The sequence below is a fragment of the Gavia stellata genome, chromosome 7, assembly GCF_030936135.1.
Source record: "Gavia stellata isolate bGavSte3 chromosome 7, bGavSte3.hap2, whole genome shotgun sequence".
In the NCBI taxonomy this organism is placed as follows: Eukaryota; Metazoa; Chordata; class Aves; order Gaviiformes; family Gaviidae; genus Gavia; species Gavia stellata.
In genome coordinates this window covers 37893125-37920265 of record NC_082600.1, presented here as the reverse complement: position 1 = coordinate 37920265, position 27141 = coordinate 37893125, and the positions used below count along the sequence as shown (strand labels likewise).

Genomic DNA, 27141 nt, shown 5'->3' with positions numbered 1-27141 from the left:
CTGTATATACACACACACTTAAAATCTTTGCTTTCATAAGGTTGATTCTAGGTAAAAAAGGTGGATTTATGTATAAAAGTAGTTGCTAGAAAAAAAAAATCTAAAGCTTTAGAATTTAGTACTCACAAGGTCTCCATTTCTAGACCACAGAGCAAGAAAACTTGGACAATCTTTAGATCAGTTAAATCAGCTCACAAGCTGATGTGCGTATTTTTTCAATAATACGCAATTTCACTGGCAAAGGGTGCAGCCACTGAGGTCTAGAGCTCACACGCATTTATACTAGAATCACGCAGACCTACACACGATCTCCTTGGAAAGATTACTAGATTGAAGTCCATTTGTCCCTTGGAATTGCTCTCTCATCGTAGCCAGGTAGAGGGCACCCACTGGGGTTCTGTGTCAAGTTTGTTTATTAACCGAAGTAACTCTTGATATGCTTTATCAAGATCAGAATTCACAATTGCTGTATCAAAGTAGTGGCCATTGTTCTGTTCCATCTCCCTTGTCTTCTCTATGATTTCTCTCAGCTCTTCTGGCTGCAATCAAAAACAGAGAGTTAGTGTATATGTGTAAGCCTCTCTCCCACAACAACTGAGTAGGGCAAGTTAATGACTCAGAAAAGTCTTCTACACAAATTTTCATGGTACTGCTATCAGCTATTGAAAAAGTTTACAATAACATTGAACCATGATACATATTTGAAAGCTAAGGGCAATCAAGGCAATCCTTTCTGATTGGCCATAAGTGGCAAACAGTAAATAACTGTCCCAGACTGAAGTAAACAAGGAAGACATAGCACTGCTCATTTTATGACATTCATCTTACTGAGGCTCTTAAATCATGTTTCTGAAAAATAAGTTTCGTTGCTAAGCCCATTATCCTTCTGAAAAAGACTGGAGATGGCAGAGACAGCGTGAGAGAAAGTTTGAACAGTGTGGAACAAGACAACATTGCTCTGGAGATGTAGCACTACGAACACCAAACAGCCAAAGGCAACAGCTATCATGAAATATTTTCACCAACAAACAGCAATGAGAACCACAGTGAGAGTTACACATTTAAGTTGATCAAATCACCATAGCATCAGGTAAATGACATTGCAATAAAACAGAAAACACGATTTGGGAGCTGGAAGTATGTCAAAAGCAAGAATATTGCAGATGTAGATAAATGATGCAGAGGGAGAAGAAACTTTTACTTCATAATTTTTTTTACACTTGGATTCTAAAAGTGTGTTTTTCTCTTCTGCAGCTTATTTTTGTATTATATAAAGGAATACTCAGGTATAATTTTTGAGATAATTTTCTAAAGAGGGTATTTTCAAAAGGGACTTCAGGCCGTCAAGATTTTTTCCTAGGCGTTATATACACTTAAGAAAATCAAAGCCACATACAAGCATACATACAAGAAAAACCCTTTTCTTTATCAGGGGAAGGAGTTTAACACAGTAGCGTTTACCCAACTGAAATAAATACAACTCCAGTACGATTAATCAGAACGAAAACAGACATCGTTTAACACCAATAACAATGTATTAATTTTTATTGCAAATGGATTCCTTGACTACTGCAATAAAAAAACCAGGACATACATAAGATGAAGTATTTATGTAAAATTTTTCATTCATTGCATAACCATGAAGGAGGAAATACGCCCATTTAAAGGCTATTATATTTGACTCAGGCTAAAAAAAAAGAAAGAAAAAACCCCTCTGTTTTAAGACTTGGACTTTAATGGACTTTCAGATCTTACATCCAGGCAATACATCACCCTTGGATCAAACACGGAGAGCAAAACCACACAGCTGTAGAACACAGTGAGGTACAATTCCTGACCAACAGCCTATCAGGAGTTCCTTTGAGTTATGCTGGGAAGACTGTTCTTTCTCAGTATAAGCTGCATTATGTTCAATTAGTACTTTGAAGATACTAGGGTGGCAAAGTGCTCCCAGCAACCATTGTAGGGTAGATTTCAACTAAAAAGCTGAAGATCAACATATTTCATTATTAGCAATAAGCACTTTGCATCTCGTAAGCCGACAAGGACCTTTTCCGAGTTTTCAGAAATTCTGGTTTAATCTATGGGTTTAAATGTCTTTCTGCAGAACTAACTTCTCATTTAACTAAATTATCTGAACTGGATAAGCTGAGATCTTGCTATAACTCTGTTTGAAACATGAAAAGTGATCCTACAGGATCAAGCATTAAAATAACTTTATCTGAGGAGTTTTGGAATACATTTTCAAGTAAATGCTTTTCCAAGGGCAGATAAGTTCTCAAAAGAAAAACAATAGTAATTTGCTCCCTAGAATTACTCTCAGGTTTACCTGAAGACAAAGTTGGGTTTTCTACAGTTTCAAAATGAAGGGTCATATTTTTGTACCCAAATGCAGGGACTCCAACTAAGACATTATGCCCCAGGATTACTGAATTAGCAGTGGATTCCCTTGCCTCACATCTCTCTCATTCAGTTAGGCGAAGGCATCCTGAGCCCCTCCCTTAGTACAGTCTGCCTGCTAACCTGGAGCACACAGATCTCAACTACACTGCTTCCCATATATTGTCAGTACCATCACCATCTTCCAATTCCAAATAAAGAGTATACGAATTTGTTTACCAAAAGCATTCCAGATCTGTAAATAAAAAGCAGCATGGCTTCAGAAGAAGTGTTAGGACACATTACCTTTGGGTTTTTCCCTTCTTTGGCCAATAAAGCACGTAATCTCTCTTGGGAAGGTGGTGCAACAAATATAATATATGGCTTCAAGTCAGAATTACGTAGTGTCTTCAGTGACTGCAGAAACAGGATTTATTAAAATATTTAACAGTTCCACACATGAAAAAGGCATTTAATAATGCATTACTCACATTACTCACATAATTGAGAATATACTATTCAAGCACAATGACAATTGTACAATATATTAACAGCAGTATAATTAATCATAACAGTATTATCATCACCAGAGTTCAGTCACCTTTTCCTACAAAATTGATATTCCAACATTTTTCAGCTTCATGGAACCCAAACATTTACTTTTGTTCAAGAATATTCTTCATAACTAAACTGAAGAAACATAGCTTTTGGTATCCAAGAGAAAAAAAAATTCACCTACATTGAAGTAAGTTTCCTTACAATGCTAAGGAATGGAATCAGCTTTTAACAGAGAAAAGAGTCCTTAAATACTACAGTTTAATCTTTTCTGTTTTGAAGATTAAAATACAAGGTATCAGATGCACTGCTACTGTATGCTTAGCATATGTTTTTGGCAGGTGATGTTTATATTAAGAAATAGAAAATAAAAAGAACCAAACTGTAGTTTGATTTTTCCAAAAGGTTCCTTCTACATGTCTTGGGACAAACAACTTATCTCTGAGATTTTTATAACCACAGAATTAGATCAATTTTCAAAGTGTTATGAATTTTCAACTTATTACATGCTTTGCAATACCCATGAGCTATTCTAGTAACGTATCACATGGTCCCAACTGGTAATGGCTAATTACAGCTTCAATACTACCAGACTTTAAGTATCTGGAAACAAAGGCCCCTTTTACCTTTAGCACAGATAAAGAATATGTGTACATTTCCAAACAAGGAACAAGAAGGCTGTATTCATAACACACTAAATAGAGTTAACTGAACACCACTGAAAGAAAACTTGGAATAAACATGAAAATGGACCTTGAAAACACATTCGTTTTATATAAACCAAATACAGGTCTTCAGATTTTCACAGTAGATTTTACAATTAAAACGACAGGAGCTTTGCCATACCTGGGTATGAAGATTTAAAAGGCATATCTTGCCAGAGTTGATTACTTGCCGCACCGAGTCTATGCTAGTACCATACAGGTTCTTTTCAAACTCTCCATATTCAATGAACTTCCCTGCAGCTATGTCACTCTCAAATGCCTGTCGGGAAATGAAATGGTAATCCCTGCCAGCTACTTCAGTCTCTCGCCTGCTCCGAGTAGTATCTACAAACAAGAGCAACAGAAAAATATAAATCGAGATAGTGATACACCTGTAGAACTGAAAAGGAGGAACAAGTATTTCGCTTAGGAGCGACATTGCAAACCAAGCAAAAAAGGCATTTGAAATATCCAAGAAATGCAAGTATTTTATTTTCTACAATAAATATCCATGGACAGATTAAGTCGCCAAAGGCTGAACCTACATTTAGAGGTCTTATTTACATTATCTAGAGAAAAAAAAAAATAGTGAAGAAAAGGAATAGTTTCACCTGTGTAGCTGCACTGTGGATGTGAAAAAAGCTATTAGCTGTTTATAACAAATTATATTGTTAAGCTGTTTGTAAACCTAATTTAAGGTACATTAGCCATTAAAAATATAAAATTCACTGAAATGTAAGTGGCTTGGGAAGGCACTAAAGCCACCTAAATGTAAATTTATGCAGGATATCTAGGTTAAAAATTCTTTGACCTATGTACCAGTTTCTTTTTTTAATTTCACTACAATTTTACTCAAACTGAAATATATGCATGTCTCATAAGGCCTCTATAACACTATGTTGGGGCACTGGATTTGCGTTGACTTACCAAAGCTACTTTTTGCCACACAATACGTAACTTTATTTGTCCTTTATCCAAGAGCTGACTATATCCTGCTCAAAACCCCCAAACTCCTAATTGCTATTTTCAACATAAGAGAATTTGTCTACAGACAGTGTTTAGAATAAGCAACTGTATCTGCCCATCAAACATACGGGGAACTGCAGAGGCAAAGCGATCCACTTCGTTATTCATAAGTCGCTGTCGCAATTCATTTTGACCACAGTTCTGCGGGCCGATCAGAACAATAGGCCGTTTCCTATTTGCTGGTTGATGATACAGTGACATTTCCTCATAGGTCAAAATTTCCTCATTGTCATAATCTTGAGAGAGAAACAATAATAAAATAGTCACAACATACTTTACTGCTAGTTGCATGTATGTAGTATGTCATGCAGTATCAAATTTCATGCAGCTCCTGACTCTGCCCAGCATCTAATTGTCAGTCACCAAAGCAACAGAACCGCAAAGATCATCACTTGCCCAGTAAGATGAGGGTTCCCCCCCCCCCTTTCTGGAGAAAGAAAATGTGTTTCCACTTACTACTCATATAAGTAGTAGCCTAAACTCAAGAAACAACTTTCTTGCCAAGGAACAGGTTTCTAGTACAAGAATAACACTTTATGCCCAACAACAACAAAAATCATTATTCCAATCCCAAAGTACTTTTGTAGGAATATAGTATAAATAGCCTACAAACTCTCTGTGGAGAAAGTTTCCATTTACTAAACTTAATTATGCAGAGTGAGATGATATTACAAAACAACAATAAATTGGTTCATCATTGTAAAATTGAGTGCTTCCATGCCTAAAAAGCTATCTGGTTTTTTACCCCATCATCTGGTCTTTATTAAAGACACTAAATGACCCTATAAATTCTGCCACCTCTTCTACATCTTTCACTAAATGATATTACAAACCATAGTACTGCTTCCAAACAAAACACCATCAGGCAGTATTCCTAACATCATATCCTGAATTGCAGCATTCTTTTCACAAGGCTATTTGTAGAATCTTTTATAGTTGCTTATAAGTGCACAAGCTGTGCAAAAGATGTTGCTTACCATCATTTTTATTTGCATTGTATAAAACCTTTTTCCGTTTCTTTTTGTTTTTCTTCGCACACCAGAGTTTTCCTAAACAAAATAAAAATCATCACAAATACCTATACAGTAAAAAGCTTCCTATCCCACCCACTATTTGGATCTTTAATGTGGAGAATTTATTCTGCAGTTTTGAAAAGCATAGTTTTCTTCAAGTTCATTACAATGGTTTGGTGTATTAAGCAAATGTCACATGCCAAGGACTTCAACTGAGTCATGGCAGATAAAATTCTTTAGGAAAAAAGGGGCTTTCCAAATTCCCCTACATCATCCTAATCACATTGCACACAGTTATGAAAAACACATGTGATTTACACAATGAATGCTAAATTTGGGTCTGTATTTACATGAAAAATTTCAAAGAATCATCCCACTTGCATTACAAAAAATGGAAGCATTTTCTACAACTTGCAATGACAGGGTTCCAGATATCACTAATTAGCACCTCTATAAGGGTTAGATTTTTTTTTTCCTTGCAAAGCCCATATCCAACCTGATTTTTCTGGCTCCTTGTCTTCTTCTATGGTTTGCTTCATTGCTTCTCTTTGTTGCTGAAAACTTTTTCCTTAATGCATTTAAAAAAAAAAAGTACAAAGGCAGTTAACATTTAGAAACCATTTCCATACTTTTTTTGTAATGACTTACTCCTTTTACTGTTTTCTAAGCTTTACTAGAACTTTTAGAGATGTAAGAGTATGACATAAGAGAAATTTAAAGAAGAGAAATTAAACTTTAAAAAAAGAAACTAAAATTGCTGTGAAGCTTGTTTATTGCTTCAAAGATATATTCATCAAGAAAGACTTGCAGAGCATTTGTACTATTCTGGACAGTTTTGCCTGTAGAATTGAAACTACTAGAAAGACTACATTTCCCCACTATGATGATACAGTTTTCTAATTATTTTTGTATGTTAAACATGTTCTATTTATACTAAACCTTTTGAACTTCAGCTTGAAAATGATTAGCCTATATTTAAATCACTGTTCCTCTCAACTTACTCAAATGTCATAAAGTAACAGTGTGGCATTCTATGGAATTTGAAAAGTCTTTTGTTCACTGTGTTTAACAGATCAGCAGATCTTTAATGGACTACAGTGCAGTACATATTTCTATGCAAAAATTATATACTGACGTCAGTATCTGAAAACCTCATTACTCAAAGGCCCCCAACAGTTAGAAAGGAAGCACGACCATTACAAGTAACTGAAGCTCTTTGCTAAGTGAAAACATGCAGAAAAGTTACCACAAAAAGATATTTTTCAAATAGACTACTTGATATAGTAAGAAACCTAACAGCTGCTCTCGTCTCCAGAAAACAAGTAGGCTGAAGTCCCACATTTCTGCTGTAGCCAGCAGAGGGAACTCTGAATCCACAGAGTCCCCAAGGTGGAGGAATAATGGAAGAGGAGGATAGCTCTTGAAAGGTGAACTGCAGTGGGAGCAGTAGCTTTACTCTGCATTTAACATCTATACATGGAGATGCCTCTAAAAGGTCAACCTTTTAAGCGAATTACATAACCAACAGTAGGCTCTGTGGCAAAAGGTTCAAAGCCACAGATATTTAAGGTAATGGATATTCAAGGGTATATGAGTCTTTGAAAACCAGACTATTGCTCCTGTAGCTATGGGAACAACTGGCTATCAAGCTTTTCCTACAGATTTACCAGGGATAAGGCCTGCCAATGGCTGATTATCTTCATCTCCATCTCTGTAAGCCTGCCACCAGTTTGGATCTTCTTGGCTGATCACATGAAGTATATCTCCTTTTTGAAAAGATAGGCCTAACTCTCGGCAGGGGACATAAGGGTCATCAGAGGGATCATAGTCAAAATGCGCTTTCACGTGTATCTGTGGAAGATCAAATGTAAAAACAAAAGAAAAAACCTGTGACTTCTGAAGAATTACACCTCCCCTTCGTGTGATTGCAGTGGAGCTCTGATATATAAAAACTCCAAGATTCTATAAAATGGAAACTTTATCTGGGGCATACAGGAGATACTGGAATGGAATCATTACCTAGGTTAGCAACAGAAAGACACAGTTGTGCTAGGTTGGAGGGGAAGGCCTGAATTTAACTCTTGTTAATTCTAAAGTCTATGCAATTTCCTCACCATTTTAGGAGGCAAAAAACCCTGAGCTACTGATTTAAGTTCTTTGCATTCAAAAAGTATCAGAGATATTCTTATTTGTTTAAAGTACCTAACAACCACATAGATTGAAACCCATTTGCTGGTCTTTAGGTGAAGTTTCCCTTGTAAAGTATTTTACTTTGTCACCAACCATTAATGTTTTTGTTTGGCTGTGATATAAATCAGTGCAATCTTTCTTCAAACTGTTAAAGGTGTCTCAAGAAAAGTATGTTAGCTGAAAAGATAATGAACAAAGTTTCCAGTATACAAACTTTTCCTCCCAAAGCATATTTGCAAGTTCCATCAATCCATTTTTTTTATTTTTTTATATATATATATATGAAAATAGAGAAATTGGGAATTTCAAAATAGAATTTCAGAAGCACAGGCAGTTCTACTTTTATAATTTCTTACTATTTTAGAAAGTGAGTTAAAATCATACTAAGAGATTCAGCTTAACACCATCAATCATTTTCAACAGTTAATTCAGGTGTTAGTCTGGTAACAATTAAACCAATTTAAATGATTAAGTTTTGATTTTGTTCCACAATGTAAATGACCTACAGAAGAACTTTCTACACATTACCGGAAAAACAAGGTATGTATCACCAAGCTCAAGAACTTATGTAAAGCTACTTACAACTGTCTCCTTTGCAGGAGGTGGCTTGCTCTGCTGGCTGGGAATCAATACAAAGGTCAGAGTACCATGCATGTCAGCCTGAGACGAAAAACAGACTCTTCATATACAGTATCAAAATATGGCTTACAGTTAAGAAATTTAATAAATAACGTATTTTAGAAAATGCTTCAAAAATTCTCATAAAAGGCAGTTCCTAACAGCACACCATCTTCCCCTTAACTGGTTTAAAAGATATAGTACAGATACAGATGCAGTAATTCAGTGGCGGGCTAGAAAGCCAAATGTTGATATTCAGATTTTAGAAGCCTAGCATTCTTGATTATACATAAACTATTTCTATTTGAAATGGAGAAGCTGCAATTCTGTCAAGCAGAGACTTAGGAGAAATGGAGAATAATATTGTCTTGTTCTGTTCAAAAGTACCAACTACTGGATCCATGCTGGGAAGGAAAAAATATATAAAATAACATTATTTTTCTAAAATTGCTTAAGTGGAACAGTGTTTTCAAATCTAAACATTTCTACTATGATTTTACACTGTTAACATTGAAGTATACAAAACACTGTTCAAAAATTTATCTAAACACATTCCAATCCTACATCTGTAAAGTACTTAATATCAATATTGCAATCACCCTGACCAAGAAGGTAGAACATAAGAATTCTTTAAAGCCAGGACATTTATTAAGAATGAATGAATTTCTTAAGAAATTCTTAAGAATTCCTTTAAGAATTTGTTTGCATACTCTTGTATGCAGAGTGTGTTTGCACACATAACAAACATCTAGATAAAATGCAAGTGCCAACCCGTGACAAGGTCTACACGTGTCTCACTTCCTATACATCTTTCCATGAACTGTAACACAACAATTTATGTTTCATAAAACCAAAGCATATGCATGTATCTCAAAAAATTCAGACCTTAGGCTTAAATAAAGTAAACATAACGTAGCATAACATGATTAGGCTGCAGGAAAGGAAAGTCCATGATTTTCAGTCAGCATGCGTAGTTCCACGAGGAATGCATAGAATTTGACAGCGATCGTGTGAATAGTCTTGTCTAAAGTCATGCGCAGTTTATTATCATTTGCATAGCAAGTGGTGAGGCAAAATTATGAGGGAAAGTAATTTTCTTCTCCTGTGCTTGTTTTAAGTACTTTTTTGGAAGTGAAGCATTTTAAAACTTCACTTCCACATTACAAAATACAAAAGACAACATATAAAGAATTAAAAATATTATTTTAAATTAATGATTTAAAAAATACATTAAACACATAAGGTTTTTTTTTAATGTACAGCAAGTAATCTGCTCTTATGTTAAATGTATTGTAGTTTAAAATCTTTTATTCCGTAACTCTAGGTTGCAGGAGCTGCTCAAGAGCAGAACAAGCTCTCTGCAGAGAACTAAACTGCCAGAGCTGGATTACCTGTCAGTCATCTACAAAACACTCTTTTCAGAAGCATAGGACTTAACTAAATATGGCTTTTTTTTAAAAAAAAAATACAGATGGCAATGGAGACAATTACAGAGTGTGAAGAATCTCAGATTATCTCTGATCCAAAAAACACATGGAGACTGAAGGCTTTTCAAATAACTACAGAATCTTTTTAAATGGCTTAAAAAAAACCCCAAAGCCCCACACATTTCTGCCTCTACTTCCCTCCACTTGACCTTATTCCATGCATTAGCTGAAAAATTTTATCAGCCAATTTCAGAAAAAAATCTAACTCAAGGTGGAAATTGTCCATTAAAAAATGCAGTCTTACTGTAGCATGAGACAAATTAATCTATGGATGCTTACTCTTCCTACAATAATGCAAGCTACAGGAGAACCCAGGTCCTGGTTTTAATAGTTCTATGCTCTATAGACAAATCAAGTAATTCAAAGATTTACTAAATATATTTCTCTTTTTTTCCCCCCAAGGACCCTATTAAATAAGTTCTAGTGGATATTTCCAATGTTTTGTATCAAAGTTATAAATTAACTTCTAAAAAAATTGTGATTTTCATCTGTTTTCACTTTGACAGAATGGTCTTGCCCACTGCAATCAGACCAGAGATTCATAGCGAGGTTCTAGGTTTCCCATCTTGGACACTGATCAACAAAAGCAGGTGCCAGGGAAAAGCATGAGAGAAAAGCAATACTGGGCAACAGAAAATAGTGGTAATTCCCAGCTTTTGACATTCTACCTCACAAGGCCTTTGAGAGATAGTACCTCTGCATTTACTAGTTCCTGATGGATTTCTTGCCTCTTGTTTTGACTAGCTGCTTTTGAACTGATGTATAATTTCATCATGAATGGCAGAAGTGTAATAAACAGAAAAATGTCTATGCCAGTAAACTGCTAGACAAAAGGGTTTTTATCAGGAGGGAAAAAGTAGTCTAGTCATGTAAAGGTCCTGTGTGATACAATTTGTGGTGGGTTAAGTCTGGCCAGCAACTAAGCATGCACCAGATCCTCACTGACCTCCCTTCCCCAGAAGGATGAGGGAGACAACTGGAAGACCAAAAGCAAGAAGAACTCATGGGTCTAGGTAAAGACAGTTTAATAAGTGACGGGAAAAAACCCAACAAGTGATGCAAAAGCAATCATGCACCACCCAGTTTTTATTGCTCAGCATGGTATTATATGGCATGATATATCACTGTGGTCAATTCGAGTCAGCTGTCCCAGCTATGTCGCCTCCCAACTTCTTGCTCACCCCGAGCCTACTTGCAGGTGGGGGGACAGAGTGAGAAATGGAGAAGGCTTCAGCAATAGCTAAAACACTGGTGCATTATCAACACTGTGTCAGTCTAAAACCAGCCTAAAACACAACATCATATAAACTGCTATGAAGAAAATTAACTTCAACCCAGCCAGACACTATCATAGTCACATATTTATTAATTGCAGACTCAACCAGACAAAGATGAAAAATCATGGCTTTTCAGAGCTAAACAAAGTTTGTCGTAGAAATCATTAAAAGCAAGCCTCAAGATGATAGCTTAACTCTTCCACCTTTGTAGGCTTCATTTTTGCAGATAACTGCCATTAAACTTATTAATATCATACTATGCATCAGAAAGAAAACTTGAAATGGCCATCCACATATAAACACTAGCTATCAGAATGAAAATACTTTTAAACTAATGCTAAATATGAGTACAAATGACAAGCAGAGCCAACAGGCTTCAGTCTTGCAAAATCAGAATTTTTTTTCATGGAAAACAAGAAGTGTCCAACTCACCAACAAGTCAAAAACTTCATTAACATCTTTTCCACGAATCTCAATGCCATTAATCTCCAGAACTTCATCCCCTTCATGTAACAGCCCACTCTTCTCTGCGGCACCTCCTTTCACTATTCGACTAATGATAACAGAATCCATTTCATTGCGAACAGTAGCACCCTGTGTAGTAGCAACACATTCTGAATTTATTATATATATCTATGAAACTCAAAGCCATCTATCGTATATATTCCAAGCCAGTAGAGAAACATTTCTATGTTGAAAGAGAATGTAAGTAACAGCTCAGATGCATACAACCAATGCTCCAGTTTAAAACACAACACCATTTAATTTCTTCAAGCTGCACTAAAGATTGAAGAATTGAATTGCTCCATGCCAGAAGATTAATGATTTTTTAAAAAATGTTTTCCTAGGGAAATACTTATTTGAAAGATGCAAAATAGAAAATGAGAGTTGCAAAAAAAATCCAAAAAACCACCAAACACAAACCAGAACATGGTTGGCACAAGGCTATAAGCTCCCCTGCAGCAAAGCTTGGGATAGCGACTTCTGTCAAGAAGTCCTGTCCAAACCCAAGTTGACAGAAGTTGTAGAGATTCTAAATGGTAGTAACAGCTACTGCTATATGAAGATGCACACAAGTTTATCATCTATGACTATTTCTCATTTTGGAGGGAGGGAGAGTGTTTACAAGTTAAACATCACCTCCATATTGAAATTCCAAAACTTTCACAGCAATCTGCAAAGGACAAAAAAGCTTACCTCTTTTACATATAGCTGAGTATCAGTACTTACCAATGGAATATCCCGAGCTTTCTCAATGCGAACTATTTTAACTGTCTCTCCTCCGTACACGCCAACATTCTCATAAATTCTTTCATCTGTCACAGGCTCTGGTTGCATTTCTTGTTCTGCAACCTTATCATGAGCCAGTAAAAGTGCCTAGTGTTAAACAAAATCAGCTCAGTTATAGAAAATTTCACACTTTATATGTATACAAAATAGTAGAGTTTAATGAAATTCTGCAATTTGAATAGTCTTTGCAGGTTACACAATATTGCAAACTGACTCAAGCAATAAAAAAATAATTTATCACAGCTATGAAGTGCCTACTGCTATGTACTTTCCAAAACTTTTCTTTCAGATTGGAAAAGAATAAAAAAGCAATTTTGAACACAAAATTGTGACTGTACTTAGAGCTTCTCCTTCCTAAAAAAAACATACATTGGTTTACTATGTATGTGACTGAGGATACAGACATAAGGAGTTACTGCAGTGAAAACTACTCATGGATTCACAACATCACCACAGGACAAAGTTTCCTTTATGCGCCCTATGGTAAGCATTAAACAGCTGGCAAAGAAGAAAACATAGATAAGGAAAGCAGCTCTTGTGTTGCCCTGACCCTAACTGATCTGCTGCTACATTGTTTATGTGCAAATTATGGGCTGAATACAGTCATGCACTACACTTGATTACAAGTTTCCACTAGTTGCTGGAAATTGGAAACTCCTCGTCCTAGGAAAATATTAAGAGATCTACACAGAGTTGAAGAATAAAATCCATCCTTGCCCAGTCAGCCCAAGACATTTGCAAAAAATAAGATATACTGAAAACAGCACCAAGAAATAAATTCATTAGATTAGAAGTTCCATTTTGTTTTACCTGCATGTGAGGGGCATTCAGCAAAGCATTAAGCTCCTGCCCATCCTTGTGGTGACTGGGTTTCAAAACACTCTGTACCTAAAAAGAAATCAAGTAGTAAAACTCTTAATCTACCCAGTGATTTATCAATCCACCCTCCACTACTCAAGCACAAACCCCTAGTTGCAATTATTTATTTTACTGAAAGTAAAGTATATCCACATAATTGTTATACTGACTGACCTTAAATCGGTACACATTAGGAAAACATGCAATGAGACCACAAAACTACTCCAGCATATCTTGCCTCAATAATTGTCTACCAAGTCTAAGTTTGTATCCAGTGCATCACAGACATCTGTCAATACCAGTGACTGGCAAAGAGCTCAGCTACCACAAAGACGCACACAAAAAAAATTAAGCTCTAGAAAGGAACATGATAGTGAAATCAGTCACAATGAAGTCTATTATGTCAATATGCTGGGTCTTTTAAATGGACTAATTTCTCATCAACATGCCTAGCCTCCCTTTCCCTTAGAAGCAGATGGTTTATTTTTATCTAAACTATTTCCACCAACAGCAAGACCAAAGATTCCAAGACAAGTTTTGCAATTCATCCTGAAGCCCCTGCCCCAGAAAGCGTATGAGTCAAAACTTCAAAAGGTCCCAGGAAACCAGGTTTCTTTGGCTGGTTCCAAAATAATCCACAGACAGTTTTTGCTCAAGCAGCTTCAGCTGCCTAAAAAGGTTTGCCTTCTCATACAGTTACCAAACAGGTCTTGCCATCATCTCTTGCAAGCACTAGAAAATCCTGGTACGCTTATAAAGAAAGCCAGGAACAGTGACGTCCCTTCCTATCCAAAGGTGACGCTGAAGAAGATACTTTCCACAGCCATTATCCTCTGGCCTAATCTGACCAAATGCACACAAGTCCAAAAGCACAAATGAATCCGGAGACATCAAGAGTAGATTATACATATCAGAACAGCTGCTTTCAGTGGGATTGAAAAGGTATTTTTCAAGAACTTTTTACTCTTAAGGATGAGGTAATGTGACGTCACAGAGAATCAAGAAATCACAAGTTCCAAAGTCAAAATAATTAAGCTTTTTGTGTGATCTAACAATATCCGAAGGTCTGAAGAGCCTCTATCCTAGGAGCAATTATCTACAGAAATGCTAACAACTCTCTTGGATGCTACCAGACAACAGTACTGAAAACAGTAAACATAATTTTAAATTCTAGCAGGAGCTACTAAATGAACTGTTCCCATGGAGCAAGATCCTTACATTGCCAACAAAACACTGTCACATGGAACAAGTTCCTGTGCTTAGCAATAAACCTGGCACAACCTCCAAAAGTCTTCCTTCTGACATCCCTAGAACATGCCTCATGGTGAACAAACTTAGTATAGCTTAGGAAAGTCGAACAAGAAGCCAGATTTAACTAAGTTTAACCGGTTTCTTTAAAACCCTAGAGAACAGAAGGAATTCAGCTTTATATAGGCCTGACCTCAGTCATACTTCTGAACTGGCCAGGAAACTATTATCCCCTGCTTGGCCTGAATTTTGGGATGCCATACGGCAGACAGAACACTGTAAAGGATGCATTTCACTAACAAATTTTCCTCTGTGTTGAAAGAAAAGATTCTTCTCTACAAAACACTTTCTCATAGAGGTTTATTTAAGTTCTCTAACTTTCAAGGGACTTTCAATTCCTTTCCTGAAGAAGCTACAAGCAGCTTTAAAGCCTTATTTATCCAATCTTTATGACCCTTTTACAGGAAAACCTACTCAGAACGCAACTCAGAAGTCCTGCAAGCAAGACAACCTTTTGAATGCAAGGTCAAAGGTTGGGGATTTGACAAGGGAAAGAAAGCAACCAGGCCCAACCAGTTATTCTCTGTGTGGTGAATAGCCTTTATTCAAGATGAATTTCTGCTTTGAATAATTCAGTTATCCAAAACTTTAATAGATTTACCACCCCCCCCCCTTAAGAGAAAGATACATTTATTGTTTGCTTATTTAATGAAGCACTAGGAAAGCTTCAGGCTGCTATATACACCACTGATTACACGAGTATTGCCGCATGTCAGGTTCCTTTGTTACTCATGATAATGAATCCCACAGTTTTACCAGATGAAGAAATTTTAATGTAGGCTGTCATTCCAGAAGTAACACACTACAGATAACACAGGCAATCCACACTAAACATGTGGCAATGATGGTATTTTCTTAACTCTTCAGCCTAGTTTTTATTTTTAATTATGTTAACTTTAGTTCAAGCAGCCCCCCAAAAGCTATCAATTTGGTTTCATTATACATGTCATAATTTGGAGGCACATACTGTGGAGGTACACACTGGAGTGGTACTAAACATTCAGAATTTAACCACACCTGCAAAATCCTGTTTTTGTTTACTCTCAGGTGAGCAGGACTGTCAGAGGGAATATACATACACATTGTAATAATGCAAAGTTACAAGCTTCCAGCGCATTCCCTCAAAAATACTGATCTAGTTTAATTGCTTGCACTTCCTGAAGTGAACAGTAGCAAGCCCGAAACCTTTAGAAACACAGCCTATATAAATTGAGCCTATTAAGTATATTTAATAGCAAGAACATCTTTAAGGTATTTGATATGTGCTGTTACAGGCCAAAAATTACAAACTGTCTTGAATGCTGCACCAAATATTCTTACAAGGTCAAGATTCAGACCATGTTCCCATAATCCTTGCCCCCATCTTGGTCAAGTTTAAATGGATTTAAAATCAATTTAATTACATTTGATGTTTACCGGCTATTTTTATTTAAGACTTGGAGTACACCACATTACTTGAAGATTACTCTCTAAAATAAATTCCTTAAGCTCAAGTGCTTCATTCCACCTTTTTAATTCAATTAAAGTTTCTTTTAAAAAAAAAAAAGGAAAAATCTTGAGTTGTTGGTGCGTAGTTATCAGAATCGAGGAGAAAAGTTAACTGTACAAGTGTGCTATTAATTTTAAGAATTTCCTAAAGAGGACTAGAAAATAAAAATGTACCATTCCACTCTCACGTATTGTTAATGGTTAAAAAATTCAAAATCAGGAGTTTTCACAACACACTGTTCATACACATTTTTATAAAAGCAAATCATCAATTAAAGAGTAAATGAAAACAGATTTTTTGAATTTTCAGTGTAGCAAATGGTAATTCCCCCAAACACACTTTTTACTTTTTTTTTTAAAAAGGGAGGATGTTTCATGTTGCAATATGAAATTGTGTTGCAAACTGTCTTTTCCTGTTACAGCTACAGAAGCATGAGCTCTAGAACAGGTTTTCTTCCACACCATAAAGCCTCAAACAAAACACATCTGTAGCTTTAAATTAGCTCTGAAACTGTTTTGGAGTGCGTGTCCTATACACTGTCACTGATGATCTGTGCACTAAAATATGCACATTAGCATTATCTGCCATTTAAAGTTAATGTTATGCATGTATCTGCTATTTTTCTTTCTTGTAATATCTTGTGGCTTGTATCATCAAGATGTTATCAAGTATCTTAAATCCAGGCTTTTGCAAGTATCTTTTCAAAAACACCCTGAAGTGAATGAACTGCTTTCTGGGGGAGCTTCCCATGCCTATGTTTAGGGATGGAAAAAGCAAAAGACAAACAAAAAATCATAGTACAAGAAAAAACCTGGGCATGCAAGATAGAGACTTTGTCGGGCGGGGGGGACACGACGGGACGACCAAAACCAAACCAAAACCAAAACCAAACTTTTCCTAAAGCAGAAATAATTTCCTTCCGTACTGCTGCCATAAACAGTACAGAAGCATTTCCAAAAGGAATAAAGGATCTGAAAAACAAAAAGATCTTCTATTCAGACATGACTAGGAAGTACAGTATGATGTGAAAGGAGGCCTCAAGGTGTTCCTCTTGAGACACTTCTGTCAGTCACAGAAATATTTGTCCTGAATTTCCAGCTTAATCATTTCAGGATGCTATTTAACATATTGCCAAATACAAATCACTTAAATACACCAGAAGCTGAATCACCGAGAAACTAGATTACATCTGAAACAGACAATATATTGCATATGTCTTTTCAGGAATTTCAAGGCTGGACAAGACAGGGATGGGAGCTGAAGAATCAAAACAAGTGCAGGAATATGTCTGCCTTTTATGTAATCTCCTGAGTGATAACAAAATTTCATTGGTTTAAAATTTTTCGATTAAAGAAATCTTTTCTTTATGCTTAATGTCCTTCATGGATTGCCAAGAGACACAAAACTGGCTTTTCTCCACCTTCCGATTTTAGGATTTACCAAATCACCTGAAAAAAAAGAGAGGAATGTCTTGGGAAGGTGAGGGGTAGGGAAGATGGGAAGGAATATGAAACTTTGAAAACAGACCTAGAGTTTTCCTAGGCATATTTTCTTCCTGGAAACTTCTTTAAGCAGCAAATAAAAGGACATCATATGCATGAAGGGGAAAAACCAGCTTTCTTAAGAGATAAATCTGTAACACCCTATGAAGATTCAAAAACTCTGACTTGTATCTGAATGTAATCCCAAACTAGACCTATGTAAAGTGGGTGTTTCAGGAAGTAGTTTACAACCATAAGTTAACTGAAAAGGTTCCTTCAGGCTCGCAGACATCGAAGAAGCCTAGTGAGGATCCTATAGCAGCCTACAGGCTGATGAATAAGCCAGATGGAAGCTCACATGTAAAATACTCCCACATGGTTTTGGCACAGTTTTACTGACAAACCTGAACAGGAAAATCCCGAGCTGCAGTTTAATCAGCACACTGCACGTTTAGATAACATTTAAATGATGTCCCTCAAGAATCAGTCATTTCTTCTGCAAAAGAACTTCAAACTTGCTACAATGTTGTTTTCCTTGACTTACAAGGTTAAAGTCTAGAAAAAGGAAGAGGAGTGGAAAGAGCTATTGAAAAAAGTTGCTTCAGGCAGAAAGAAAACCAGATACTAAAAAAAAAAATATCAACTTGCTGCCATACTGAAATTGGAGTGACATGCCTTTGAGCAACTGGAGAATGCCTATATACAGGCTCATGTACTCCAACTGGTGTACCTGAGCCAGTTTTGAACAGGTAAGTTTGGTTCACGGGGTGCTAAATGCTGGAGCATTTACCCAACCTCTGGATCTGGCTTTGCCCAACACTACAGTGCTACGCTTGCACTGATACTGGTATTCAGGCTAGCTAGTTTAAAGTTAGCAAATGTACATCCATATAAGGTGTAGCCACACTTCACTGCAATATATGCATGCACTAGGCCATGGAAAATGAAGATAAATTTATTGAGTAACCCCTCAAGGGATCTTAGCTGCATCCAGCCACATGTGAAAACTCATTCTGTCACAGCAACTTTGTATCTGATGAGTTTTCTGTAAATTACTACTAATGCTTATAAAGCTATTGTATACGGGTATTGCACATCTATATTCAAGTGAGTAAGCCTCAAAGAAAGTATTTAACCTGGCTGAAACTGTAGAAGTCTTTCAAACAGTTATGATCTGACTGAAAAGACTAAAGTTAAAAATCTTGCTCAAATAAATTTCTAAAAGTATACTTTAATAATTTCTAAAAGACATTATCAGATCTTATAAAACAGCTGTCATCTGTCAGGCAAATAATTAAGCGTAATCTGACCATCACAGCAGTAATAACAACATTGAAATTAAGTATTAAGGGACCTGTTGCTCACTTTAAAGCAGAATGCTTGTTTCCAGTGTGTTTGTATTTTCAGAGATGCCTCCCAATTTAAGAGCCACGGCTCAACTCAGACGAAAGTCACAATAATAGAGAACTGTAATTCAATTCCTGAATGCTTGGAATAAAGAATACTGAAGGTAAAAGAGTTAGATTTTCATACCCACTCCCTCTTCCTATATTTAAACATAGTACCTTTTGTGTTACATATCTAACCATGCTAAGAGGGAGCTCTTATCCCCAAAATATTTTTCTGGTTACTGTTCAGAAATCTGGAAAAACCGGATACAGCGATCAGTGACTATTATAATCCCTTTCATATTCAACATTCAGTAACTCAGACAAGTTTGACAAGTACATATTTCAACAACAGCTATGATTATAGGTTTCATAAATATCAGAGATGCATACTGTACATACCTCTTGTGCTAGTTCTTGTGCATTGGAGATGAGAGGATATGGAGGGCTGGCTTTGTTCATGTGCACTGTAACAGCATTGTGTATCTTAAATGCATTCTGAAAATCAGTATTTTGAACAAGCTGTAAAATGAGAGAGATATCCTCTTGGCTCTGAGGGTCTACCAAAACGTGCTGGATATGCTTAAGAGAAGTTAACAGTTCTTCCACTTCTAGGTAGGAAATAACAAAATACAAGTAAGATACAAGTTAACAAGATTCATAATTAAGTAATGTTTATATTAAGATTTTTACCAAAATTTTTTCTGCAGTTCAGTTTTTAATCAGCAATGGTGTATGCAAATTTATTAGTTATCCATTATTCACTCTTTTATTAGCAGAATGTATCTGACTCATAAAAAAGGACCCCAAGTTGGTAAAAGGAGAAATAAAAAAGCTGATGCACTCTTTAAACTTAAATTCCTATTGCAGGAGCAGTTGTTCTCTGAAAGAAAGCACCGATACGTATAAGATCCAAAAATTGCAGCTCTTGTATACCTAAATGGGGAAGAGGGACTATTTTGCAATATGAAAGTATCTCCTTTGCTAAACTAATGTTGATGCACTGAATACTCATGGTTATTTTGAGACATCTTTCCACATACATCTCTCTCAACTAAATATTGCTTACTTATGAGTGTTTGGTAAGTAAACTACGCTCAATTTCTAAACATTAAATTATGCTCAGTCTTAGCATATTAAAATAAAAAGGTAAAGATGAAAAAAATAATATCAGAGTTCTGAAAGTCATCTGCACCAGAAGAAAGTTCATATCTTTTACCTATGAGATTATGAGTTCTGCTTGGACCATAAAATACTTTAACATGTTTTAATAACCAGTTTCTACATGTTTGCAGAATACTATACATGTACTACATTCCTGAGCTTTAAGGACTAATCTGATGCTTTAGGGGTGCTTTTTAAAGACTGTCAACAAATTTACATTTTTTTAAACCAATCCGAATTTCTGCAAAATGTCACTTCTCAGTATTAAGTACTTGAGAAACTACCTGAAACAAGGAATATGAATCATACCTATAATGCATATGAACTCAGGTACGAAATCCTCAAGCAGACAAAAAAAACCAGTGGATATTTTGAGCCTGAAATGATGTATGCATTCTCACACATTATCTGAAAAAAAATCTGTTCAGCCACAAGAGGCTGGTCAGCTATCTTTTGTTTTAATAAATTCAAGTAAGCTAGAATTCTGAATCTTGGTATTTAAAAAAAAACAAACAACAAAGAAAATCCCAAATTTTAAAACTGTCAGTTGATACTGAGGTCAATCTCCCTTACTGGTATCAAAATATCAGCTTTGAGAACTATTTTTAAGTTTTAGCAACCTTCATTTAATTAAAATGACATTTAATTAAGTAACATTAAAATAGGAATGCTATCAAGACATCAACTAATTTGCATTTTTACATACTGATCACTAACATGGACACATTCTGTCAAGAAGTTTCCTCTACCTGTTTTTAACCTCAAATTCACCAGTACACTGAACACAATGCTACACTCAAACCTGTTGAGCACAAGATTAAAATGGTTGACTAAAGGGCATGTGAAAACCATAAAGCCTAATAAAATACGCATTTCAAACATGTTTAATGGCTTTGATTTTGGACAAAGCATACCTACATATATGTTTTCAATTTTGAGTTTGCAAGTCAGTCTTCTGTGTAATAAGAGGAAACAAACAATCCGGAGCTACTACTCTCGTACTTGCAGGACAATTAAAAAAACCCCAAAACAAAAACAAAACCTCCAAAACCATTCCACACATGCTAAAAACATCCTACCCACCAAAGGTCAAGGGCTTCTTCCTGTAACCACCAAGGAAACAAAGGGCAGTAGTACAAAAGCTGCACGGAAAGCTCGGATACCGGCTGTGCAGGATATTCCACAGGTGAAATCCAGTACAGCTCACAACACTAATTAAGGCAGCCAATGTCTCGCTAGGGAACTGTATACACAATATACTGCCTATCACACAGGGGGAAATGCCATTTGGGGAGAAGGCTAAAGAACACTCTACAATCAGGAGTATTTGCTAAATAGGATGTTGTCAGCTGGCAATGTCTTGCCTAGTGGAGTATGCAGACTACCAAGGCATCTCTGCAACTGAATCTGCCACGTCTGAGGAAGTGCACTATTGTCAAGTAGTGTAAACCAGTCAGATGTTATTGTAAAGTTCCTACTGATACCTGCTCAGTGAAAAAACACTAGCCAAAATTCTGCTATTTGTTACTGTTACCAGATTAAAAACAACAGTGAGGCCTTAGAGCAGAGCCTGACTTCTTTTAACTCCTCCTATGCATAAATTATTTTATTCAATTATTTCTGAATTGTCTATCCCCCTTATATATCTGAGAATTCAAATATACACACACGTACACACAATTCTTTCCAATGCATATTCCATATAAGATATAAATACAGATAGACACCTTATTCTGTATCTGTAAAGACATCCTGTTCCCAGGTGCCTCTACATATTCTCTCTTCAGCACTTCGCCTAGTCCCTTCTGTGTCGCCCTTTCTTACAAACCACCACAGTACTCTCCTTCCCGTATCATTCCCTTCTACACTGAATCTTCATCTGTGCTGCATGCAAAAGCCCTATACCAAACGATTTCCCCCCCACCATGAAAAGAGCAAACAAATACCCCCCTCATCCTGATTCTAAAAGAGAAATAATGCTTGAAAGGAGTAAAATTAAATATTCCCCAAAAGCTAGCAATCCATTTCCTAGTCACTTGTTTAATAAAACATACACGTAAACCCACATACAAATCTGGCTTCACACATGCCTAACTCTCTCTAGGTTCCTGTTTCTGAATTCTAAATCACAGATTAGATTTCGGTGCAGGTTTTTTTTTGTTTAGTTTTGGTCTTTTTAAAAAAAAATAAATGCTAGGTAACAAAAGACCCCATCTCGAGACATTTCCTATTGCAGGGGCTGTCTTGAGGAAAAAAGTTCAGTAAGAGACTAACATCTGCATTTACTCACAGAAAAAAGTCAGGGTTCTTTTGCAGAACAAGTCCATTTTTTAATCGCAGATCAATTAGCAATCGACTACATTTTTTTAAAGTCTTCTTTTACAAGAAGCGTTGCAGTCTTTTTTCCATTAGGCTATGAAATGGCTGGAATGTGACTGAGCACTGCGAGATATACGCATTAATCAAAAGACTGCCAGGGCAGAAGTATGCAACTGCAGGGGAGGACCATAGTCACAGCTGAACATGTTAGATTAGAAAAAGGAGAAAAGAAAATAGCTGCTGTTTATCACCTTAAACAAAAAGTTATGAACAGCAACTTAAGAAGATATTATTGGCTTTATTGGATGTCAGCACCAGTATCTTAATTCCTAAGCTTTTTTATAGATCTCTAGAGTACTCTATGTGCTGGTACTAGCACTCTAATGCTCCATATATTACTTGAATCACAGGGCTAAGAAAAGTATTGTTTTATCCAAAACTATTTCTGAAAGTTTATTTATAATGTATTTATAAATAAGTTTTGCCCAAGGTATAAAAAAAAAAGGCAGCTTTTCCCCTAAAAAAAAATTTCACTGTAGCAACAAAAGGTTTACTTACATGAAATGCCAGTTACTCATTTAACTAAATTAAATTAGCTGAATGACCTGTAGCAAACAAAAAAAGTCTGCATTTCATAGAAGTATACTGCTGTGAAAAAGCTAGCTAAATACTTATATGCACATGTTCTAGGGGCACAGGAAGTTATTTTCATGAAGACAGCTGTCTAAATCATCTACTGTTTTGATAACACACGTGCCCTTTACAATTATTTTGATTAACTGTCCTGTTTTATTTTTATAAATAAAATCCAATTTGTTTAACCTAGTCTGCTTTAAGATGAAAAGATTAAAGACTTGGCAAAGATCTGCCAAATTAGACATTGGCACTTAGGAAACACTTTCAAAACTAAAAATACAGACAATCAGGTCAATATTCTTATTTAAAACACATATCTTTAGCAGAGGCTCTATGGATTAACACACCAAAAAAAAGCCCCACAAAAAAGCAAAACTAAAATCAGTGTTTTAAAACAGACTGAATAAGGGTAGTTTAACAGTAGTTTAACATCTCTAATTCAGTAGCACCTGCCCAGTTTTATTTGGGGTTCTCCTAACAAGGCTTAGGAGAACTCTCACGGGGACAGCAAAAGGGGAAAGATGAAAAGAGTCAGGAGCAGTGTAGATCAGAAAATTCAGTATAACCAAACAGATAAACTGCAAAAAGTTTTACATACCAGCAGTTGTTTTTCAGACAAAGTCATGGACTACCAAGTTTCTTGGAGACCAAAAAGTTGTATATGTAAATTTTAAAAAAATCTGGCCTCTCCAATTCAGGTATTCAATAAAAAAGCAGAAGTATTAATGATAATGGACTCAAATCCTCTCTATGAAACTGTATTATTTTGTAAGTGTGCATGTGTGTGGTGTGTATATATATATTCATAAGGCAATATCCCTAGCCCTGATACTGACCAGGAACAGACAGCTTTCAGAACAAAAAAATATTCTTCTTTTGAAATTCAGTGGAAGTGTCAGATGTTAGAATGATTAATCCAGGAACTGGAAAAAGGACATGCTTAATAGTGGAGGAAAATTTTGGAAGAGGCCAAGTTACTGCATAGCACTTTGTTAAATTTAAAATCATGACTCAGTTTTTGACAGCACTAATGACTGAACAGAGATTCTTTATTGACTATATAGGTTAAGAGATCACAGCATTTCATTTAGAACATTTTTTTTTTAAGTTTGCAACAACTCAGCTTCACAGTTGAGTATAATTGAAAGCACCACTCTTAACAGGAGTGCTAAAATATTATAAATCCTCTCTTCTTAAATCTTAAGTCTACCTGATCCAAATTGTTACTATAATTCTGTCTGGCAAGGAAATAACGGTAATATGTTTGTATGCCTGTCAATATTATGTCATGACTTCTGATTGAAATAGATGTATATGAAGCCCTAATTCAGCTCCCTGGTGCATATATGGATATATCATGATTTAGTCTAATTACATCTCCTAAAGCTCCTGGCCTTTCTAGCTCAAAGAACAGACCATATTCACTCAGCAAGCTAGTCAATACTTCTGCTCTATGCACATACTTTTAAGCCTTATTTACTGCAACTCAGACTAGAGACAGACAACGTTAGTTTTCTGATTGTCTCTGAGGGGAATAGCTTTAGTTAAATCATGCAATTTACTACTGTGTTTTTACAGAAATATGCTGACAGCAGAACAATGACAAGACACAAACTTTGATTACAAAAAGTGAAGAGGAGTTTGTCCTCGTGGACAAAATCATCTAGCCATTTTCCTTCAAGATGCATCTTAAACCATATATTGCTATTTCCTAATTTACCTCTTTCCACATACACACCTCTATATTCTTGTCTCCAGTGTTTGGTGTTTTTCTTCTTACATCAAGTATTCACACAACCCTAGCTTCCATTCACACTAATTTCTCCCCTTCTCTTCTTGCTGAGCCAAACCTAGTTTCCTCCTTCCAGCTTTTCACAGATACTGTTTGTCTTTCTCTGACAATCTCTCAGCTTCCCCCACAGCCTGTGCCCATTTTATCCCCATGCTGAGAGATTTTCAAAATAGCCTTTTGTCATCACAGTATTTTCCCCACCGTTGTCTCCCCTGTTCAAACAGCTTCAGTCTACCCCAGCTTCTTACTGCTTCTCACGCTTGGCAGACCCATACTCATTAGTCATTTCTCTTTCCTACCGGCTTCCATGCCTAGCTTCTTTGCCCATTCGTTTCCACCTAGCGCTCCCTCCAAGTTCTTAGCATCTCTGGCATGAAACCTAGCCTCAGCTTTCTAATTCCAAGTCACTCTCTTTCCTCCCTTCTGTAATTCCAATTTCCAATCCCTCCTGTAGTCAGTCTTCAGAGCTTTTCACCACTGTAGCTAAGCAAGTCCCAACAGAAGTCACTTCTACTGTTTGACATCAATCTTTGCATCTTCTGCTTTGTGTTACCTCTAAGAAGAGAATTTCACAATCAAATGTCTAACACTTCATAAAGTTAAGTACAGAATCTGCTTCTTACAAAGAGATCTCTTGGACAGAAGCTGACAAGCCCTGGACTAAACCAAGGTACACCTGCATTGTTTGTAACTGGCCCTGCTTTCAGCAGGAGGTTGGACAGGATGACTTCCTGATGACCCTTTCAACCTAAATTTTCCTAAAGAAGGATTTGTACAATAAGGATTACCAAAGGTTATGGAATAGAGCCATGTCTTTAGCAGAAATGTTGCTTGGGCACACAAATACTAAAGATGAAGCAAAAAACCCCCTAGCATTTTAGTAGCTATTTTTCATTCTGTGTTCTCAACTACCATCCAATAGAAAAGAATAGCAAGGATCTTTAGTGCAGCACCCCCTCCCCCCCAAAGCACCTTTTTAAAGCACTCAATCTCAGAACAGGTATAGATTTGGAAATCTGAACTGGACTCCTACAAATTCCCAATGCTTCTTTTTCACTGCAGTGACACACTACGTTTTAGATAAATAGATATTTATGTTTGAGAAAGAAAGATTAGAAACTTTTTCTACACAAGCATAGTTAAAGCAATAACAGCTATGAAATAAAACAATTTCAGAATCTATTTCTTCAAAAATTACTAAAATTACATTTTCATCAATGTCTAAATGCCAAGGTAAGCAGATTTTCACTATCAATGCCAATGCTTTAAGAGAAAATGTAGATTATATTAGGTAACAATTGATAATGCAAGACAGCCAGAATAAGAAGAAACCACCAGCATGCTTCTCTTTAAAATATTAAAAACTCTTGCATTTTTATTTTAAATTAAAAAAAGTGTTTATTCATTGCTTATTCTGGTCTGTGCTTCATCAAACATAGTACAATTGGATATTACTTCCATGGTTTTCCCCAGCCTAAAGAGGATGGAGACATCCACTGAATTCATTCATTATCTACAGGGTATTTAGCTGTTCCCAAACGGATTGGTTTTGAAAAGCCACTTGCTGAAGCACATAACCTGATGCTTGACTAAATAAATAAAAAAAACCCAACCACCAAAGATCCAAAAGACCAGGAGGAGACTTTAAATGTGTATAGGAAGAATTAGCTAAATTAGGTTTTCAGTGGCCTAAAAGAACATTAGTATCAACTACATGTTTTTTCCATTAGCCCATTCATTGCATTTAACCTACCTAGTGTCTTCACAGTATAATGAGGACTCTCCAAAACAATTCCTTCTTCTGTGTCAAATATTGGATTATCTATTCCAGTTTTAGGAGGAATTTGTGCTAGTTTCTTTAGCCTCATGGAAGCAGTAAGGTCCAGTTCTTGTTTCTTTCCCTCTTCTTCCCGTCTGCGCCTTATGTCCTCCTGCTGCTGACGGATTCGCTCAAGTTGAGCACTCCGCCGCATGGGCATCATCCTGGAGCCCAAATCCCCAGGGCAATCAACAGCCATTTCTCTGTGCTTCTGAGGTTCCTCAGGAGATGCAAGATCCACATTTTTTGCTTCACTGTCAGAATCTTCTGTGATATGTCCATTCATATGAGAAGTTGTCATGATTATTTGTAAATATGCTCACTCTCTTCAAACAGAAATGCTGCTAC

The 27141-nt window shown here is 36.2% G+C and overlaps 1 protein-coding gene across 1 annotated transcript; it reads right to left on the bottom strand.

Moving 5' to 3' along the window:
* Nucleotides 1-259: 259 nt before the first annotated feature.
* PALS1 (protein associated with LIN7 1, MAGUK p55 family member) lies at nt 260-27141 on the bottom strand. Its single transcript, XM_009812386.2, has 13 exons — nt 26728-27141; nt 19466-19674; nt 13350-13427; nt 12480-12626; nt 11682-11843; nt 8450-8527; nt 7345-7528; nt 6174-6245; nt 5642-5713; nt 4733-4900; nt 3781-3983; nt 2686-2796; nt 260-539 (listed from the first exon to the last, which is right to left on the bottom strand). The coding sequence occupies exons 1-13, from the start codon at nt 27092-27094 to the stop codon at nt 363-365; spliced, it is 2028 nt and encodes a 675-aa protein (XP_009810688.1). The 5' UTR covers nt 27095-27141; the 3' UTR covers nt 260-362.